The sequence below is a fragment of the Cryptosporidium ubiquitum genome (genome assembly GCF_001865345.1).
Source record: "Cryptosporidium ubiquitum isolate 39726 chromosome Unknown contig_12, whole genome shotgun sequence".
Taxonomy (NCBI): domain Eukaryota; phylum Apicomplexa; class Conoidasida; order Eucoccidiorida; family Cryptosporidiidae; genus Cryptosporidium; species Cryptosporidium ubiquitum.
The window spans coordinates 108,272-128,463 of NW_021639804.1; the positions used below are offsets into that span (position 1 = coordinate 108,272).

The 20,192-nt window shown below is 31.1% G+C and overlaps 13 protein-coding genes across 13 annotated transcripts; 6 read left to right on the top strand and 7 right to left on the bottom strand.

The window, feature by feature from the left end:
• Positions 1-458: 458 nt before the first annotated feature.
• cubi_01867 (SNARE domain-containing protein) lies at positions 459-1,085 on the top strand (the record flags this gene model as incomplete). The annotated part of the gene is made up of 1 exon (XM_029018879.1): positions 459-1,085. The coding sequence occupies one exon, from the start codon at positions 459-461 to the stop codon at positions 1,083-1,085; it is 627 nt and encodes a 208-aa protein (XP_028876353.1).
• A 210-nt stretch (positions 1,086-1,295) lies between these two features.
• cubi_01868 (proteasome subunit Alpha type 5) lies at positions 1,296-2,124 on the bottom strand (the record flags this gene model as incomplete). Its single annotated transcript, XM_029018880.1, has 2 exons — positions 1,296-1,967; positions 2,029-2,124. 2 exons carry the CDS (start codon positions 2,122-2,124, stop codon positions 1,296-1,298), a joined length of 768 nt encoding a protein of 255 aa, XP_028876354.1.
• A 224-nt stretch (positions 2,125-2,348) lies between these two features.
• On the top strand, positions 2,349-2,646 carry cubi_01869 (uncharacterized protein; the record flags this gene model as incomplete). Its single annotated transcript, XM_029018881.1, has 2 exons — positions 2,349-2,438; positions 2,497-2,646. The coding sequence occupies 2 exons, from the start codon at positions 2,349-2,351 to the stop codon at positions 2,644-2,646; spliced, it is 240 nt and encodes a 79-aa protein (XP_028876355.1).
• A 305-nt stretch (positions 2,647-2,951) lies between these two features.
• cubi_01870 (ZF-CCCH zinc finger domain-containing protein) lies at positions 2,952-3,974 on the top strand (the record flags this gene model as incomplete). Its single annotated transcript, XM_029018882.1, has 1 exon — positions 2,952-3,974. The coding sequence occupies one exon, from the start codon at positions 2,952-2,954 to the stop codon at positions 3,972-3,974; it is 1,023 nt and encodes a 340-aa protein (XP_028876356.1).
• Positions 3,975-4,028: 54 nt separating this feature from the next.
• Positions 4,029-6,020, bottom strand: cubi_01871 (VIR superfamily protein; the record flags this gene model as incomplete). Its single annotated transcript, XM_029018883.1, has 1 exon — positions 4,029-6,020. The coding sequence occupies one exon, from the start codon at positions 6,018-6,020 to the stop codon at positions 4,029-4,031; it is 1,992 nt and encodes a 663-aa protein (XP_028876357.1).
• A 228-nt stretch (positions 6,021-6,248) lies between these two features.
• On the bottom strand, positions 6,249-8,261 carry cubi_01872 (N-acetylglucosaminyl-phosphatidylinositol transferase; the record flags this gene model as incomplete). Its single annotated transcript, XM_029018884.1, has 1 exon — positions 6,249-8,261. One exon carries the CDS (start codon positions 8,259-8,261, stop codon positions 6,249-6,251), a length of 2,013 nt encoding a protein of 670 aa, XP_028876358.1.
• A 205-nt stretch (positions 8,262-8,466) lies between these two features.
• Positions 8,467-10,699, top strand: cubi_01873 (uncharacterized protein; the record flags this gene model as incomplete). The annotated part of the gene is made up of 2 exons (XM_029018885.1): positions 8,467-10,641; positions 10,685-10,699. 2 exons carry the CDS (start codon positions 8,467-8,469, stop codon positions 10,697-10,699), a joined length of 2,190 nt encoding a protein of 729 aa, XP_028876359.1.
• A 14-nt stretch (positions 10,700-10,713) lies between these two features.
• cubi_01874 (uncharacterized protein) lies at positions 10,714-11,634 on the bottom strand (the record flags this gene model as incomplete). Its single annotated transcript, XM_029018886.1, has 1 exon — positions 10,714-11,634. The coding sequence occupies one exon, from the start codon at positions 11,632-11,634 to the stop codon at positions 10,714-10,716; it is 921 nt and encodes a 306-aa protein (XP_028876360.1).
• A 121-nt stretch (positions 11,635-11,755) lies between these two features.
• cubi_01875 (chaperonin containing TCP-1 delta subunit) lies at positions 11,756-13,366 on the bottom strand (the record flags this gene model as incomplete). The annotated part of the gene is made up of 1 exon (XM_029018887.1): positions 11,756-13,366. The coding sequence occupies one exon, from the start codon at positions 13,364-13,366 to the stop codon at positions 11,756-11,758; it is 1,611 nt and encodes a 536-aa protein (XP_028876361.1).
• A 402-nt stretch (positions 13,367-13,768) lies between these two features.
• Positions 13,769-14,743, top strand: cubi_01876 (uncharacterized protein; the record flags this gene model as incomplete). Its single annotated transcript, XM_029018888.1, has 1 exon — positions 13,769-14,743. The coding sequence occupies one exon, from the start codon at positions 13,769-13,771 to the stop codon at positions 14,741-14,743; it is 975 nt and encodes a 324-aa protein (XP_028876362.1).
• A 33-nt stretch (positions 14,744-14,776) lies between these two features.
• cubi_01877 (XPA binding protein 1) lies at positions 14,777-15,810 on the bottom strand (the record flags this gene model as incomplete). Its single annotated transcript, XM_029018889.1, has 2 exons — positions 14,777-15,128; positions 15,179-15,810. 2 exons carry the CDS (start codon positions 15,808-15,810, stop codon positions 14,777-14,779), a joined length of 984 nt encoding a protein of 327 aa, XP_028876363.1.
• A 548-nt stretch (positions 15,811-16,358) lies between these two features.
• On the top strand, positions 16,359-17,741 carry cubi_01878 (uncharacterized protein; the record flags this gene model as incomplete). The annotated part of the gene is made up of 1 exon (XM_029018890.1): positions 16,359-17,741. The coding sequence occupies one exon, from the start codon at positions 16,359-16,361 to the stop codon at positions 17,739-17,741; it is 1,383 nt and encodes a 460-aa protein (XP_028876364.1).
• Positions 17,742-18,081: 340 nt separating this feature from the next.
• Positions 18,082-19,854, bottom strand: cubi_01879 (uncharacterized protein; the record flags this gene model as incomplete). Its single annotated transcript, XM_029018891.1, has 2 exons — positions 18,082-18,881; positions 18,930-19,854. The coding sequence occupies 2 exons, from the start codon at positions 19,852-19,854 to the stop codon at positions 18,082-18,084; spliced, it is 1,725 nt and encodes a 574-aa protein (XP_028876365.1).
• Positions 19,855-20,192: the final 338 nt, after the last annotated feature.

A 20,192-nucleotide genomic window follows, 5' to 3' on the forward strand; every position in this document is an offset into this window, starting at 1 on the left:
GAAAGTTTTAACATACAAATTTAGGCCATTTTATCTGTAATTACTACATTGTAGAACTAGTTACTGTATAAGTTTTCAATCGAAAACACAAAAGATCAGGTAATATTAAACTTTACAATAAAATAAAAGAAGTATTGAAATACAAAAGTAGTGAATTATAAAGGATTTTTGTAATAATTTAATAATTAATTTTCAATACTCATTTGAGATTTTATCTAATACTTTTGTACCGCTGCGTTTAATTAAATGAATCATTACTTTTAATAATTGTAATAACTAATAAATAATCCATTCCATTATAATTTGTTTGTATTATTCCAAATGATCTAAACATAGGGTTCGGCCATTTTTCAAATAGGAAATAGATAATACTCAAGATATTTTTTTAATCATACTCTGGATTTATAAAAAAATTTTTTTAATTTAGCAAAAATTGTACGCAAATATTGATATTTCTGATGACTGTGGAAAATATATATAATGAAGAGTCACGAAATTCCCCCGAGCAAGAGATTGCAGAATTGCAAAGTGAATGTAAGAAGGCACTAAAAAATACATTAAGAATTGCTGCAGATGCAAATGAAATTTCCTTGCATAGTGCAACTAAGTTAAATGAGCAAACAGAACAACTATACAAGATTGAGGATGAAACTGAAAAGATAAAAGATAATCTTGATAAGACAGAACGTGCAATAAATTCCTTAAAAAATCCCTTTTTGTTTTGGTTTAAAGGTTTATTTCGACAAAATGAATCGAAAAGTATAAAGCCAGCTCCCATTTCTAATTTTCAAAAGGATAAAAATACTCATAATAAAGAAACGTGTCATGTAATCTCTGATTTTCCAAAAGAGCGCAAGTTATATTGTAAAGATCTTGACGATCGTCATGAATTTAACAATGAAATTGACGAAGGGTTAGAACAAATCGGCGATATGTTAAAAGAAATGCACAACAGAGCAATAAGTATGAATACTGCATTGAAAAATCAGGGAGGAATACTGAATAATATAGATGCAAACATCTACAGTAACAACTCAAGAATGAAAGATCAAAGAACAGAGTTGGGGAAATTTATTAGAAAATAATTTGTTAGATTTTCAAGAAATTAATAATAGTGTTGCTCTAGATATCACTAATCTAATGATAAGTATATAACAGTCAAATTTCAATGCCAATTATCAGTGATTTTTAACACTTTAACTGTATGATGTTTAGTCAATATCCGCCTTAGTTTTTTTGTACCATTAATTTTTGTGTATTAGTCGCGCAAACACTAAAACACAAAATATTATTGGTTATGAAAGCTGAGAAGGAACAATATGAGTAGGTGGAGGTAGACGCTCCAAAACTTTCTGAATCTTTTCGTTATCATAAATAACGAATTTTTTTTCTTTAACTGCGGCAACTTCTACATTCACTGAATTAATCTTCTCTTCCATGACTTGTCGAAGAACAACAAGTGCTAAATCTTCTGCTTCCTTCAAAGACATATTTGAATTGTAGTTTTCTAATAAAATAGCTTCCGCACCCTCTTGAGCCGTACCTATCGCTGCTGCTGAATATTGGGTGTATGTTCCAGAGGGGTCTGTCATCCACAAGCTTGAATTCCCATCACTATCAGCTCCAGCTATCAGCATTGCTACTCCAAAAGGGCGGGACATAGACTTTTTTTTACCTTTTTCTTTAATATCAGAGAAGTCCAGAGCCAAGTCACTAATGGCCTGGACAACTGACTGAGTTGGGATATTTTCATTATATGTGAAAAAATAATTTTGAGATTCTACCCTAGCATGATCTATCATCGTTTTTGCGTCTGCAACTAGTCCACTCATACAACAACCAACGTGGTTGTCAATCATCATAATTTTTTCTAAAGATCTTGGTTCCAATAAGGGTGAGTTAATACGTTTTTCGCTTGCAAGAATTACGCCCTCCTTAGTCTTAATCCCAACTGCAGTTGAGCCTAACTAAAAATAATCAATGACTGATAAGTATCTTCCAAAAGATCTTCTTTCCTTCAAAACTTACCTTAATTGCAGCAATTGCATATTCTACCTGAAATAAACGGCCTTCAGGTGAAAATGTGTTTACACCTCTGTCATATTCGTTTCTTGAAGCAAACATTATAAATTGAAACTATAGGGATCTTCTTGAAATATAACTTAGAACAAATCAATAAATAATCGATGTTCTAAACCAATTTTTATAAATGATAATATATCTTTTATATTCAAATTAATCCAAAGTACTGAATTATTCTCACCGCCCCCCCACGTTCATTTTGTTGCACTCCCCTCTATATTAATGTAACCTTATAAAAAGCGCTAAATAATCAGGCATTGACTAAAATGGATGAAAAACTAAAAATAAATATTCACTCAGCAAACAAACAGAATATTAAGCGAGTTTCTAGAAAATGTGTTGAATTTTTGAAAAGTGTAAGTTTTATACATTAGGAATTTACTAATATCGTACTAATTCTACGAATTAATTAAGGGGAAAAACAGAACAGTTGTACTAAAAGCAAAATCTTCAGCAATACCAAAGGCAATCTCAATTTCGGAGGTTGTAAAAATGGAAATTTCGAACGCCACTCAAATAAACTCATTGATTAATTTAGAAGTAAGTTTTATATTTGCTACATAGTTGAAGCTAACAGAAATTAGGATGAAAGTGAAAAAAGAAGAAGAAATATTGAGATAATTATTGAAATAATACTGAATGAAGTATCTTAATAGTTAGAAAATCTCTTATTTTTTATCAATCAAACCTAGGTTTGGGATTTTTTACTCCTAAAAACATTGACAATCCCGGAATATTTTTCCTGTCACTTTGTCACTAGATCAAATAATAATTATCCCCAACTTTACTATTAATATAATATACTTTATTGTTTAGTAAATATAAGTCCTAGTTTTTTATTTTATGAATTAATCTAATATTACAATCCAATGAATAATGCGAGAACAGTATTCGAATTAAATGGGCATGATGAATCTACGCATTGTGCTGGGAATCAAAAATCAAAAAATCCCTTGGTTAAAGATGATCGTTCGATAATAAATGCTTCACATAAAGAGCCATCTAACGAAAAATTTGACGAAATTAAAGATAAACCTTGCAGAAAAGAGTTTTATTACTCTAATGTGTTAACCAAAGAGCAGTTAAATAATTTTAGGACAGTATTATGTAATGACCATCTTAATTCAAATTGCATTGATCCTGAAACATGCTTCAACTCACATTGTACTGCATGGCAACGTAGGAACCCTACAAAATATAAATACTCATCTACTATTTGTCCTGATATTGACTTTTCGAGAAAAGGAGCTAAAGGGAGAATGTCACTAAATTGTCGCTGTAGAAAAGGAAAATACTGTGAATTTGCCCACACAAAAGAAGAGGAGTTATATCACCCAGATACATATAAAACAAAAAAGTGCAACGCTTTTCCAAATTGCAAAAGATTCTATTGCCCATTCATTCATGAGATTGAAAAAAACTTAAAGGAAAAAATAAACAGTAACATAATACCTAGTATTTCTGAAAATGAAAAATCGAATGAGAAGAGTAGAATGATGGAAATATTTTGTCCAGATTCTCAAAATGAATTTAAAAGAATTAGTGAAGTAAATATTGGCGAATTGAAACAAGAATTACTAATGAAACTTGTAAATTGCCAGAAATTTGTGCTTGAAGAAAAATACTCATCAGCACAAAATATAGCTGAAGATTTTATCTCTATGATCAAATCTTTGTGCAGAAGCTATTTTCTTCCCGGCATTTTTTCAGTAAGCTCAAATTCAAATATAATTAATTCCGAGTGTGAATTTTTATATACTGAAAAAATGACCGACAATGCCAGTAACAACCATATGAAGGATGCGTTTCATTTTTCTTTAAATCTTAATCATTTCTTAAAAGATGAAGAATTAAAAAGAAATTGCTCATTAGGAGACTTATTTACTCAATAGCTTGCTATCGTATGTATTTGTAATATTTAAAAAAACGAATTAAACCCTAGATATTTAGCATTTTTTTATCTTCTTTGTAGCTAATAGATGAAACGAGTTGTCTTCTAACCCACTAAAAACGGTATTATTTTTGTTTTGTTGTTTTGATTTATTTACTATAATTGAGTTTCTCCTCAATTTTTGTTTTCTCTTTTCCAACAGTAATTTCTTATTGAATTCTGTGGGTTTATAAATAGGATTTGTGGGATCGATTGCAAAATCTACATCCGTAAATATCTTTGAAATTCTGGGATCATTAATAGCACCCAAGAAATTGTTTTGAGTTGATTCTGCAGTTGCACTAATAATTAGATCTTTCCTTTTTTTAGACTTGATCTTTTCTCCAGATCTTTCTAGTAATGCTATTTTCTTCATATCAAAATGTCTGTCTTCATCACTTGATTCTGAATTTTGGTCACTAATTTGAGAGTTATCCAAATAATTATTCTTTGCTGAGATGGCAGTTACCCCTTTTTCTCTTTGAAGTTTCTGTTCCTTAATCCTTTCCCTCAATTGTATCTTTCTCTCCTTTTTTTTTTGTTTTCTTTTTTCTAAATATGCTTGCCACGGTGTAACTTGTTTCTTGATGTTTTTCTCATTAGATGAAGCCTCTTCCCACTTTTGCTTTCCTTTTGCGATCAATTCCATTGATAAATCTTCAAGATCAGGATTGAACTCTATTTCGACTTGATTATAATCCTTACCTTTACTATTAAATAGTTCATTTATATCGTTATTTGTTACAGAGCCCATACCATTTTCAGAATCCAATATATTCTGGTTTATTTCCTCATCGAAAATTTCTTTCGCTTCGCCCAATAGAATTTCTCTCATTCCTGAGGAAAAATTATCTGTCAAATTATTATTTAAAAATGAATCGGTTCCCTCTTTAGAAAATTCATTTTCACTACTAGAACCTAAGTAAGCATCAAAATCATTTTTTAGTAATTCCTCAGGTGTAAATATTTTTCTTAAAAATTTAACTCTTTCAATTGGAGTATCGTCCCAATTTAATGTAGGTTTTGAATGTCTTAAAGCAGATGTAAAGCATTCTGGTTGTTTATACTTAATTGGAATCGAAGTAGAAACACTAATTGGTTCGAATTGAAAATCAACAATATCATCAGGAATAAACCTAAGTTCAAGGCCATCAATGCAAAATTCAGCTTCCATTCCATCCAACTCGTCATATAGTTTAACTGCTGTATCAGTACAATCACATTCTACAACAGCATAATAATATAGTGATTTTTCAACTTGGTACTTTCGTATTGCTTCGTAATCTTCCTCACTCATTTCATTACTAAATTCTAGACCTTTAATTTTTTCATCGCATACATTTTCTCCATTTCCAATCAACGGGCCATTAACAGATTCGTAATCCATACGTTCCTTACCGTATTTTGAAGGATAAATAGAAATTTTTTTAAGCTTTGAATTTGATTGGCCAGTTTTAATTGTTGCAGAAGGAGATAAGAAGCTAGAAAGAACCACGTATATATCGTCTGCATTAATATTATCCCAGTCAAGTCCCATTAATGCGAGCCTATTTGTTTCACTTCCTTCAGCTAAGCCCATATTATTTAGTGGATTATTTTCCCAAATTGAATCCGAAGTATTTCTCAGATTATTACTGGTATCCAATGTTTTTTCGTCTGAATCCAAGTCATCGCTCTCTCCTTCCCATTGGAATGACCCTTCAGAGTCAGAAGAACCCTGCGATATTTCAGTTACTTGTTTAAATGATTCATCGTGAATAGCATCGCTTTTTTCCTCACCCTCATATATTGAATTGAGATATTCATCCTTCTTGATTGATTTTTTTCCAAATGGGTCTTTTACTGAGATTACAGAAAAGTCGTCATCACTAAAAATACGGCTGAAACGTTTGTCTATCTTTACTTTATGTTCCTTTCGAATTAAAGGTTTAAACCTAGGGTCCATTTGAGAATTAAACCTTTCATCATCCTTAAATATTAATTTAGTTTTGATTTTCTTTTCCTTCATTTTAAATCTAATATTTGTTTAAATATAGTGATTTAAATTTAAAAATACTCTGTTCTGACTTGGCGGCATACTGCATTTATGAAAAATGATTCTATTGGCCGAATAAACAAAATAAAAAAATTAAAATACCAGAAAAATATAATAAAGTAGTCTAATATTTAACTCTTCACCTAAATAGTAAGAAAACAAAAAAAATCATATCACAAGCAATAATTTAATACGAGAATACTAGTAGAGATTATATAATTGAGCTGGTGTAATATTGTCAAAAATATAATGATGAAAATTTTCACCACTTAAGCAATTGTTTTTACTCTTATTGTCGCAATAATTACTTCCGGTACTTTTATCCTCATTTCCAAATACGGCAAAAGTTGATTTGAAGTGGTGAATCTTGGAACCCTGTAAATTAAGAATATGCAGGATATTTCCTGATAATATTGATCTTATTATTTGAATAATATTGAGATGAACTCTAAATAAGTGGCTTAATGAATCAGAAAATGGCTTGCAGATTGAATTTATACTAAGTTTTTTATGCGAGAAGACTATAATAAATTGATTATTTGAATTATGCAAAAATTTGTTTATAAATATACCAGAGCTGAATGTATTAGGAGCAACTGCATGCGTGGTAATTAAATAAAATGGAAACGTATTAATAGTTGAAATTGTAAAAAACAATAGTACCAAAGCAATATATACGCAACTCCAAATGAAGAGGAAATTAATGTAAAATGCAGTTATTGTAGGAAGAATAAGAACAAAAATCGTAAATAATATTGTGCCAATTAACAGTTGCTCAGAATAATGTGAATTATGATCTATATTTGAGAAAATATTGCTTTTTAACCCTCTGAAAATATAAAAAAATGTTTTTATTGCCTTTAAATTTAAATTGTATAATTTTGCCATAATTGTATAAATAAAAAAAAGAAGAAAAGAATAAATATTCAAAATATCCCATATTAGGGCTACTGAGACAGACATCCCACATGTAATAGAAACAAATTTGATCAAAAATATCATGTTATGATTTAAATCGGAAAAATGTTGGCTTGTAAGGTCACACCAAAACTTTAATGCTGCAAGTGTAAGATTACCCATAACTGTAGTGAGATTTTGATTAAGTTTAAATCCGGCAGGAAATGACATTAACCATTTAACTTGAGTATGTATTGCATCATGATAAATATAGAAAAACGATTTTTCCATTAGAATGACAAGTTCTCTAGAAAATGTGTCAATGCCAAACGCAAATAATATTCCCAATAGATAATCAACAACTACAGTAGTAATCGAAGAAAAAAATAAAAGCCTTAGCGAATTATGTAATTTTTTATTTTGCTTAACTTTTGAATTTTTTAATATATGGTTCAATATTATCCAATTTCTTTGATTCTTAACTCTATATGCTGCTTGAGAAATTGTTGCACAAATATTTTTCTGTATCAAGGTTTGAATGAATGGAAAATTTGAAATAAAAGACCATATAACTGATGAGGAGAATGATAGCAAAGTTAGAGAATAAAATAGCAGATACCTGAATATTTGTAAGAAGAATGGATCAAATCCATTCGATGGGTTAGCATTAAACATTGAAAAAGCGTCTAAAGACTTCAAATCATTGTAATCATACATAATAGTTTTGTATTTTTCAAACAATGAACCAGGATCCAACTTTTTATCAACTTTGTCACCAGAAGTAATATAATCATCGATTTTCAAATCATTTTCGATTGAAAAAATAACGTTATCAAGAAATCGATTAGCGTTGTTTAGCATTTTTGAAAGATTAACAATTTGGGTTCTTTGATCGGAAAATATGATAATATTAATTTTTTCAGTTTTGACTAATTTAAAGTTATGATCATATATGCTTGAAATTTTTAAATAAATATCGTTAGATTCTACCCCAATGTCTGAAACAGCAGTAAATACTACATCACTCAAAGGTTTTGAAATATCTTCAATATCGAAAGGGTTGGGATCTGATTGCAAACCCACATTCTTGTTAGAAAACTTAAATATTCCAATAACTTTAATATTATCGCAGAGATCTAATGAGTGAAGATTGTTAACTGGGCAAAGAGAGTCGGCTGCAAATATTCCGACCGAATTTTCCAATGTGTAGTACTTCCCTAATACTAAGTAGTAATTTTCTGATTTCTTAGCTGCATCGTCTATTAGCTTCTTAGGGAATAGTAGAGATAATTGTGCTGGGTGTTCTTTAACTATCATCGAGTTTGCACATCAATAGAAAAAAAAACGTTGGTACGATATTGTTTTCTATAATATTTTTTACACGATCTGTCTATTTTTATGGGCACTAAATTAGGCGGTAACTGATGATTCTAAAATATTATTGAATAGTCCGAATTGACAAGAATTTTGTGATACAAATTTTTGTAAATATAACAGTTCATCATTACTATAGGCTAAATATATGGCATTTGCTATTAATTCAAATGAAAGATCTGTACCTTGGTATAGTAAGAATGAATTTTTTGAAGTATTTTCTTGGCTAATTGATTCTGAATTAAATTCGAAACACTTGGCACTTAACAGACTAAAGATATGGGAAGAAAGAAGCCATGGGATTACAAAGCAATGCCCAATTGCGGTAATTAGTACTTCATATATTTTACATGCAATGCTTCAAGATAGAATATGGGATTGGAGTTTTATTAGCGAAGGAGTTAAATCTGGGTGTTTAAATGAAAATTTCAAAATTTTAGTGGAAAATCTTTCAAATGGAGAAATGAAAACTTACCAGAAAAATATTATTGACGGAGATGGAGCTTCAGATATTTATTATTCCGGCATATCTCTCTCTATTCAGAATCAATATTGTATGACAATCATACGAATAATCAATTTATTTGTGGATCAATGCCAATTACAATTTTACGCTAGATCAATAAGTGCTATATCAGCTGAATTGGGAATTCCTCAAATTTTGGTAGAAATAAGGCATCAGGCAACGCATGGCTCTGAGCTACCTTCTTTGGAAATTTGTAGAGTAGGTGGAATTTTGATATTTTTTTATTTAATATCAAATTATTGGAAGAATCAATACGACTACTTAACACAATCAATAATAGTGTTTAATGAAAGTATTTGCGACTATTTTAAAGAATTACTTTCTTTACTATCCAAGATGCATTTTGATTGGGATGTTCATTATAATTTGGTTGAAGATGAGCATTTACAGAGAGAAAACGCAACTTTAATAGATTCATTTAATCATTATAATGAAATCTATCACAGTTCTTTATCTAAAGTTGTACTTGAACATATTTCTGTAGATATCCCTATAAGAAACAGGATTTTAAAATATTTTCAAGAAAAATCAAGAACTAAAAATAAAAATGAAAGGAATTCTGCAAATAAAATGATAAAAATTTTAACAAATTTTGAGCAATTAAATAATAATAGTAATATTAAATCGGGGAAATTAAAGAAATGGGTGAAAAAATGCTACTCACTATTGCCTTCCTTTTATCATTTAATTGAAAAAATTACAATTACAATTAATAACTATGAAGCAGATGAAGTAATTCTAAAAGAGTTTATAATTGATCTAATAAATAATATTTGCCCACTATGTTGCCCAATTTCTGAAGTTGCAATATTATTTCTATTAAAATTAGTAAGTAATAATATAAAAATTGAAGTTCTTTCAAAAATAATAACAGTAATGCTTGAAAATGAGTGTTTATCGAGAAATAATTATCTTAAACAGCACAAAAGCAAAATATTTAAAACATGCAAGCAAGTTAGAAAAATTAGGCTTTTTTATTGGCTTAGAATACTACTACCAGATATAGGAATCATTCAAGGCGACAAATCACCAATAGGTATTAATTTTAAATGTATAAACAACAAAAAAGTGGTTGAGGTCATTCTTTTGCTAACTTTTTATAAAAAATTGGAAAAATCTAATAACAAAAAGAAGTTGATAAATTACGAAAAGGTCATTGAGACACTCAACTTATCAAAATATTCAATGTTGATTGTTTTTTCGGAGTTAGTTAGTTCAATTCCTGACATAATAATAAGAAATAAGACTAAATTAAATTACTTTTCTTCAAGTATAATGCATTTGCTTAGTGATTTGAAAATATTTGATTCCACATCTAAATTGTTATATCTTCTATTTGATGAAAATAAAGAATTAATTTCAAATCACTTAGAATTATTTAAGCAATTCTTAAAAATTGGAAATGAAGATGATTCATTTGAAGATGAATATTTAACTAAGCCAAATAAAAACTGTAGAGGAGTTATTATTGAGAATTTTGGAATAACTCCATTATTGAGGGTTGGGACAAGCTGGGATAATGAAAACTTAAAAATCATTGACCATATTAATTTATTTAAAAATGATAGTTTTACGAAGGAAGAGTCTAATAGGACAAATCCCAATATAAAAAATACAAATCCTGATAAGGAAACGGTTCATGATGTTGACGTAATTGATATAATTACATATGACTGTGGCGATGTTCAGCCTTTGAAAACAATAACATTCAATATGGAATATAATTATTGCACTGGGGAGCAAAATTGCCCAATGAATATATGTTTACTAAATGCAGAAGCGTTTATGAGGAAAAATGTCGGAATAAAAGAAATGATGAATGAAAAGGCAATAAATATAGATTGGTCTAAAGTAAAAAATCTCTCTGAGCTACAAGGTTGATAATTTATCGATATCTTTACTAGTTAATCTTGTTGCTTGAATCCATAGAATTAAAGATAATGGTAATTGACTCATTGAAGATAATTTAATCCAACTCATTAACGATTCTTTGTATTCTTCAATGCCATTTTCTTTTCTTTTACTATCTATAAACCTTGAAACCAGCACTTTTTCTAGCTGCTGTTTGTTAATTTGATCTATTCCATCCCAAAGAATATCTTTATCTTCGTTTTTGAGTTTCAACATTTTATGCCTTATCATGAACATTAAAAAGAATTTGTTTTTTATAGAAGGTATGCCCATTATTCTTGAAATTGACTGAAGTGTCTCTATATTTAAATTTTCTAGCTCTAACCTATCTTTAATAGGCCCGGAAATTATTTCACGCAGTTCTCTTTGATCAAATTCTTTACTTTCCAATAATTGCCTTTGAATTTTCTCTAAACTATTTAACCCCGAACTAATACTAGAATCATCCGATTTTTTTAAATTTGAAATAACATTCTGGATAAGTGAACGGAACCTCAAAAGTTCATTTTTTTTTTTGTCAAGCGAATTATTGTCCTTTTCTTTTATATTTTTAAGTGTGAAAGTTGAAGGGAGCATGTTTGGAAATAATTTTATTGCAAAAGGGAGTCCAAACTCTGCAAAGGGAATGATAATAAAAAAGGAGAGTGGAAGAATTTTAATGGTGTCCTTAATAGTTGTCTTTACCAATTGCTTTTCATTAAAAGTGAGGCCATTCCCCAATATTCTTTTACATATTAATGAGTTTGAACATTTTATATTTAGACAAAAAAGCCAAAACCCATTAATGCTCCATCTAAATCCTTCTTTTAATGAGTGATTTAAACTTCTTAGATGCGATCTCCCTGCTATCGCCTCTATCACTTTCCCAAATCTAATCATCTATCAGTTAAGTGGTCTCTATTTATATTTTTGAGGTGAGGGGGGGGGGCAGACTGAAAAAGAAAATTTCAGCAGGGATTCAAATAAAAAATTTTTAATATTAAAATAGTAAGAATTCTAGTTAATAACATGGAATGATATCATCTATCTTTAATATCATCATCACTGTCTCAGTGGCTAACTTCACAGAAGAGAGGTTAACAAGTAATGGCTGAAGTACATTCTCTTTGAGGATATCAGTGACTGCTGCTTTTCTGACATTAATTCCCGCATAAATTTCCCCATCAAAATGCTTCTTTCGTAGTTGAGTAACGATTTCAATGGGGTTTAAGCCTGCATTTTCCGCAAGTGTATATGGGATAATTTCAAATGCCTGCGCATATGCACGAATACAAATTTGCTTTACTCCGGAAAGTGACTTTGCCCAATTAGATAGCTCTGTGTAAATCTGGCTTTCACATGCCCCACCACCTGGGACTAAAGCTTGTTCTTTAATAATGCTCCTAACAACGCACAATGCATCGTGTATACAACGTTCGGTTTCATCGAGCATTAACAAATTAGACGCTCTCACAAATATAGTCATCATATCCTTTCCTGGGATCCCTGTAATTCTACAAATACGACCATTTCCATCTAAATCCTCATCTGAGACGCAGTTAGCAGTGCCAAGTTTATCTGAAGTAAAGTGGTCAAGCGAAGCAATAGGAGAGCAGTTGAGAGCCTTACTTAAAAATTCGATTTCATCCCTCTCAATGTCTTTAACAACAAGAATCTTTGCTTTAGCGCAGTAATCTAATGCTAATGTGCTAATTGCTTCTCTTAATATACTTTTTTGGATAAGTAGTACATTGCAACCTGTTGCCGCTATCTGCTTAATCATCTTGGCTATTAAAAGTCTTTCTTCCCTTAGTAATCTATCCATAGCTGTATAGTCCTTTACTACAATATTGTTTTCAATGTCTGTTTTTGGGGCAGAAAGACAGAATTGAATTAGGCCAATACGTGCATTTTGAATCCTTGTTGGGCCTCCTGCAGTTCTGGAAACTTTTTGTTGATGAAGTATCAAACCATCAACAAGCTCTGTATCCTCAACGGTACCACCCAGCTTCTTTACAATGCGAATATTTTTCAAATCTACTGTTTTTCTCATGTCTTGCAACATATTTTCAGATTCAGAAACGATAGAGTTTTTTTGGCAAATCCTTGAAATTCCTAAAACTGCATCAACTGCAATACTTGCCAAATGTTGAGCGCTATGGCTTACAACTTTGGAGCTTAGTGATGTGCATGCAGACTTAATCAAAGTATTTTTGTCTGTTAAATCAACCTTAATAGACATGTTCCTAAGTATCTTCTCAACCATACTACATCCCTCCATAAAGTATTGAGAAATTAATTGTGGGTGAATACCTTTATCTAATAGCGTCTCAGCAACTCCAAGTAGACTCCCTGCAAGTACAACTACTGAACTGGTGCCATCCCCAACTTCAACATCCTGGGCCTTTGATAATTCAACAAGCATCTTTGCACATGGGTGTACCACGGCCATTTCTCTTAAAATTGTAGCACCATCATTTGTGATAATAACCTCTCCTTTTTCAATCATTTTGTCCATCCCTTTAGGGCCTAAACTGGTCCTAATAATCTCAGAAATGACCTTTGCTGCGACAATATTTTCATGACGAGTTGTTCTGCTTCTCTCGTTTCGACTCAAATTTTCAGATACCATGATTTCCAACTTAAAATCTGCGTCGATATACGCAATAATATCTTACTTTAACAATTATTAACTTATGGTAATTCCCCAACTAAATTTTAAGAATTCCCATAAATTTCTTCAATTTTCTTAAAGTCAATGTTTAACTCACAACTTGAACTTATTTTGAACCCTCATTATTTAATTTGTACTCAATTTTAAATTTTGATCATACAACTGTCTACTCGATACCCCGCAAAAACAATTCGGCGCCAAAAGTTGTATTTATTATGATGATTCCAGATATTAAGGTGTTTCAGATCAATAATGCTATACATCTGTAATATGAACATCTCATTAGCACTAATTTCTATTTGAGATTTGTTAAGTAGCCAAAATATTCCGGGATTTTATAAGAATTGTGATTTTCAGAATATGTTTTTTTCTCAAACTACTCCATCTTCTATTGGAAACACAAGTACTACGGGTTTAGGAATGCTTGGTTCTACTGGGTCTGGGGTAGGAACATATTTACTAAATTCATCTTCAAATACTTCTCAGACTGGAACATCAATTACGCAGTCTTCTAATTCAGGCAACTCATTTCAATTGCCAAATTCACAGTCCGGAATCTCCAATACATCAAGCTTATTCGGAGGTTCAAGTTTAAATAACTCATCTTCAATAGGAGTACTTGGTAATACCGAACCTGGAATATCTTTGTTTGGAACTTCTCAGTTACAAAGTCAGCTCCAAACGCAAGTCAATTCTCAAGCTCAATATCTGCCTTTAAACCCTACAGTTGGCCAATTAACCAATTATATTCAGAGCTGGAAAGCTGAATTTGACGAGATTGAAAATCAACTACGTGGAAATGATAAACATATTGAATACCTAACTAACAATAAACTTGTTGAGATTACTCGATTATGTAGTACATATAAGAAAGGCGTAGAAAGACGAAATGAAGAAATAGAGAATATCAAATCTCTTCAATTCAGGACGCAAGACTCTATTGAGTCAGTGATATCGGAAATCACAACTGTACAACAACTGAGCCATGATATTACCCACATTTATGATCGTATTAAAGATATTGATCAAAATAATTCCTCAAGGCAAATTCAGCCATTAAGGTTCCCTTTACCCATATTTGAATTTTTCTGTGAAAATATGGCCAAAAAATGTAGGAGTATTGAGGAAATTATTGGGAATTTAGATAGAGTTGTTTCTTCTCTAAGAGAGGAATTAACAAATGCAACTGTGGAAGATGTACTTAAATATATTGCGGAGATAATAAATAACAACTACGAATCATTCTATGATTTAGTTACTCAATGTTCTCAATTGCATGATAAGACGGAGTCCATTGTAAATATATCAAAGTTGCACGAGGCGAGTCGCAATTAAAAACCGTTTAAAGATTAATTGATTTATAATATACTAGATGAAATTTAGTTTTCCTTTTGGGTTCAACATCACTTGTTCGATTTGGTCAATATCGCTTAAGTCTTCGCTTTCACTACTTCCTTCGTGACCTTCTACGAGATGTTCGGGAATGCATGGAATTTGTGTATCACTACTTAATTTTTCGTTATTTGATTTAAATATATTACTGATTTCATTCCATTTTTGCAAGGTTTCGTCCTCCCTCTGTTTCTTTATTGCTTCTTTTCTGTCGCTAATCCATTTTCTATACTGTGTCTCAAACTCTTCGCTTGCCTCATCTAATTTTTCAAGAAAGCTCTTCATGCCTGTTCCTACAGAAGATGACACTCCAACAAACTTCAGATCCCTAAAAAAAGATTATTAAAATTCTCAGTTTAGCTTTAAACCTAAACTTACTTATAAAATTCATATAATGCCAATGCAGACGATCTGCTTAAGCTTGCCATATAAGAATCATCACTAGAAAGTACAGAATCTGAAAACAAATCGTAGTCTTTCATCCATTTAGTACACAATAGATGGTCTGTAACATCAATTTTGTTAAAAATCAAGATAAAAGGCAGTTTGCATCTATACATTACGCTACATGAATATAGCATATTTGACATGAACGTCACTGGTTTTTGAGATCTAACAGTATCGACAACATATGCCACTATTGTCGGAAAAGAGATAGAAAGACCTTCCAATATAATAGATCCACTCGCTGACCAATTAAAAACTTCTATTTGCCCAGGAGTGTCGAGTATTACGTAATCAATATCGGATTTAGACTCAAGAATATTCAATACCTGGTCAAACTTAACTGCGAAAAGGCTAAGACATGTCATTATTGCTCCATTTGGTCCTAACCCGTAATCCTTCATTATTTTTTTATAGTCAAAAGTGCTCTTAATATTGATGTTTACAGGATATGGGCAAGATAAAACTGCTGGGTCTAGATTAACTGTATAAACTCTCTTCAACTCCTTCTGTGTTAAATGATGATATAAAGCACTTACAAAAGAAGTTTTTCCGCTTCCAGCCATTCTATCAATAATAAATATAAAAATAATGATTTAGAATTACAAAATATTTGCAATAAACACATCACTGTATTATGAAGACTAACTTCAAACGATGGTATATATTGCAAAGTTATTTGCTTACCCTATGACAACAATGACTACTGGAACTTTTTTGGCAAATTGTTGATCGTTATTAGATACAACAGAAGATATGCCCGTCATATCAGCTCGAAAATAATAGAATATATTGTTTTGGTTTTTGTTCCTAATATTTTATTCTGTAATACTAGAAATCGGCATTTAGCTAGAGGATTTGGCGGTAAATCAAGAAATAAGTCGAATTTTACATTTTATTCGTTCAATTTAATTCTCAGATTAGGTAAACTATTGAAATAATGTAAACGCACAAATAAAAGTATTAATATAACTTTTTGTACTTTCTTCATATTTATTTATTAAATCTCATGCCCAATGGCGTGTATCCTGCACACTATTAATATGATTTTATACACCCAATCTCAATTAAAAAAAGGAAAAAGAAAGAATGAATAATACGAGTAAATGTAAATATGCTGAGCAGCAACTTATCTAAACCGGTACAGCTCAACAAAAAAAATATCTCTGGAGCAAAAGGCAACACTAAGAAAGGGGCATTAATAGATGAGACTACAAATCCTAACACACATTTAAAAAGAAGGCCAAGTATAGATACAGCTAATAAAGTATTGCCAAATAAAGAACAAACCGCTGCAAGTAAAGAAATTTCAAACCTTGCAACAAGACCAGAACCTATTTCAAAAGCTCTTTTGGAAGAAGCAAGGGCAAGAAGAGCCAGTAAACTTACGTTTAAGCAAGTTACCAGCTCTCCAAAGTCCAAAACCACAAAACAAAGCCCACAAAAAAAAGTAGTTAAAGCAAAGTCTTCTGTTGAAACTTCAGAAAAAATTGTTGAGCCTACAAAGAAGCAACCAATTAAAAAAGAGGTAATTGTAGATCATTCTGAGGAATTAAAAGAAGAAATTGAAAGACTATTGAATGAAATCTCGGAACTCAAACAAAAAGAAAAGAATTATAAGTCTCAAATAGGTGAACTTAAAACAGATAATGAAGCAAATCTTAAAAAATTAAAAATTCTTGAAAAGCAAAAGGAAGAACAATATCAAAATAAAAGAAATTTACAATTAAGTAGAGATTTACTTGAATCTGGACATCAAAAAAACATTGATAAAATTCAAAAATTAATAGAAGGATGTAGACGAGAACTTGCATTCGGAAACGAAAGCTCCTCACGAATATACAATTCTGAAAAGATTTTGGACAACAAATATAAGTCTAAAACAACTAAGAGAAAGAAAGAAAATGATATGGGAATAATGAACCTATTATTATGTGATAATTCATATGATAAATTTTATCTGGAACAACTAATCATGATAGAAGAGAGTAATGGAAATATCTGGGGTCTTAGCGCACGAGACTTAAATGAACTTAATGCCGTACTAAATATTTACAACTCAAATGGAATGACTTCAACAGATATTAAATCACACTTAAATAACTTGAGCTGGTTTTTAGAAATTTCATCACAAAAAAATTCTAGTCTTCCTCATATTGCAAATGCACTGGATAAAATAAGCATGAATAAGTTAGATTTTAAAGATTTTTTGCCATTTTTATTAGTTCCGTTATTTTCCTCAAGTCATTACAGTTACTTAGACCAACTTTTTGATCTATTTGACATGGACAACGACTCATTTATTTCGATAGATGATATGAAAGGTGTTATAAGAGAAATAGAATGGGAGGACGCATTTTCAATAAATGATATCAGATTCCTATTGAAGCAAATGAGTACAAATATTTTTAACAAAAACATAGATTCTGAAAGCAGTCACAATATACTAATAAGCAGGGAAGAATTCAATGAATTTTTCAGATCTATCCTTGATTAATGTGTTTAACTAAAATATTTAAATATTAATTTTAAAAGTCTTAGAAAGTTATTATAGATAACAAGTCATTAATTATATTTTAAGTTGTTTATACAATATGATCATTGTTTTAATTAATTCATAGTTGTCTACCTCAATACTTTCATTTGAATCCTTGTACATTGCGACTTTAAGACTATATAAAACCATAAGCTTGTACATAATACCCTAGAACAACACAAATGAATAACTTATCAACGGCCATGAATTTCAGATCCAAGATAAATATCAGTTATTCAGTCCTTAACTCAAAGAGTTCAAAAACCCATATATAAATTCGTCAGAAATTTTTAGCTCTTTATTAATGTCTTTCAGCGCTATGTCTTCTGCTGTTTCCAGGATAGGTACCACTAGCTCCAGAACAAGTAGCAACACCAACAATGTTTACTGAGTCTTTTCGCGATAAGTTACAATCTGAGAGTCCAGATATTGAAGGTGCACGATATTTGTTCCCAAAAGCGCCTGCAGTTGAAGATGCTATTGAGCCAGTTCGCCTACGGTTCCAATTTCCAGATGTGGCAGTTCCCGTTCCAGGATCAATAACTGACCCAGTAGACAATACAGAATTATTTCTTTTATATCCATCATTTCCCCATATAACGCTATTTAATGAGCCGAAGCTGGCAATATCGTGTCTTGGTGGGTGCACTTCATACATACGGTTATGTGCTTCAGCTGAGCACCTCCAGAATCTTCCTTTTATGCCAGATTCATATCTTATTCTACAAACTTCAAATTCAAGAGCCTTCCAGTCAATATGGTTCCCAGTTCGGTGCCTCACTTCAATAGCTTTCTTCAAATGAGCCTGAATGGCTCCAGTCCAAAGACCTCTATCCATTGAACTGTCACAGACATGAAAAACAATAGACTTCTGTAGATCTTCAAATTCGATCGAAAACCTTCTTTTATTATGGGAAAGATCCATCTGTGCTCTAAACAAAATGAGGCTTACACTTCCTCTTGATGCATTTATTCCAAAAAGACGATATGAAGATTCTGAGTCAAACCAATACAAATGACACTCGTGCACTACGACATATCTCTTTTGCCATCTAATTGGTGGTACACTAAACTGTCTATCTGACTTTTTATATAAATATCCTAAAATTATAGTTATGGGAAAACTATTAAAATTGAGTTATAACTTACCAAAAATCGGAGGAACAACGTTCAGCTGTAGTTTATTACGTAGATCGCATACAATCAAAGTTCCTCTAACAAAACGAAGAGATAAGTCATCATCAGATAAGTCAGGATCCGGCCTACTAGTTTCAGATGCTCCAATAAGTTCGTACATTGCTCTTCTAGCATTAGTCGTATATTGTGGTATATAGCTATTATTTGTGTCTGAGAAAGGGTCAATCATTTCTCTATTATTATTTGAATACCAATGCTTACATCCATCTTGAAATGTATTGATTTTATAGGATTGATCATTGCTATTATAACTATATAGGCCGCTGCCATTTAATCTGCACGGGTCCCTTTCTAATAGTGAACATAATAACTGGTTTGCCTGATAAACATTCATTCTTTTATTTAATGGTTGGCTACTTTTTTTTTCAACTTGATAGCTTGACCTATTTTTAAAATTTTGCGAAGATTTTCTATAATGCAAATACTCAGAATTATTTTCATCCCTTCTACAATTACCGTCCCTATCCTTTTGAATATATTGATTGTCTATTGTTTTATTTGGAGGGTTTTGAACATAAGAAATACTGAACCTTCTCCTACTCATGTTTTCTGGATTCCCTATAGAGATATCATTTCTTTTTTGAGGAAGAGTGTCTATAGAAGAATTTAAGTCATCACCTAATCTATTTGTTTCCGCTTTATTCAAATCTGATTTTTTTTTTTGAATATAGTTAAACTCCTTCCCCAGTGATTCACCTCCTCTCGAATTCCTTTTTGAAGAGTTATTGTAACAAACATCTCTTGTAATTTCAAGCATAGACCTGCTCAAGTACTTGGAATCCAAAGGATCTGAATGTGTTAAGAAAGGAGTTAAATTACCCAATGATCCATCATAAGATGATGAAAATCCCCCAGATGATCTCCTTGAAAAGCTCATTGAAAACTTAAATATTTACCAAACCGATAATAAATCATCAAAACTATTCATAATAAGATTGGGCTGTTTGTGGATATATTTATATTTTCCCATAAAAATTCATATGTTGTTTGTTTTAAAATAATAAATTCTTATCCCACTTATTAACACACTTTTTGCCAAGTCTTAATTATTTTAGATTCCCGTATTCAGAAGGCCGCGCGCGCGCATTGTGAGCGCCGATATGTATGTATTCATTTTTTCAGATGAGGAAATGACAGATTTATGTAAAAAAGATTCGTTAAATATCCTAACTAATAATTTTGAGGCATTTAGACCATTATGTAGAATATTCATTT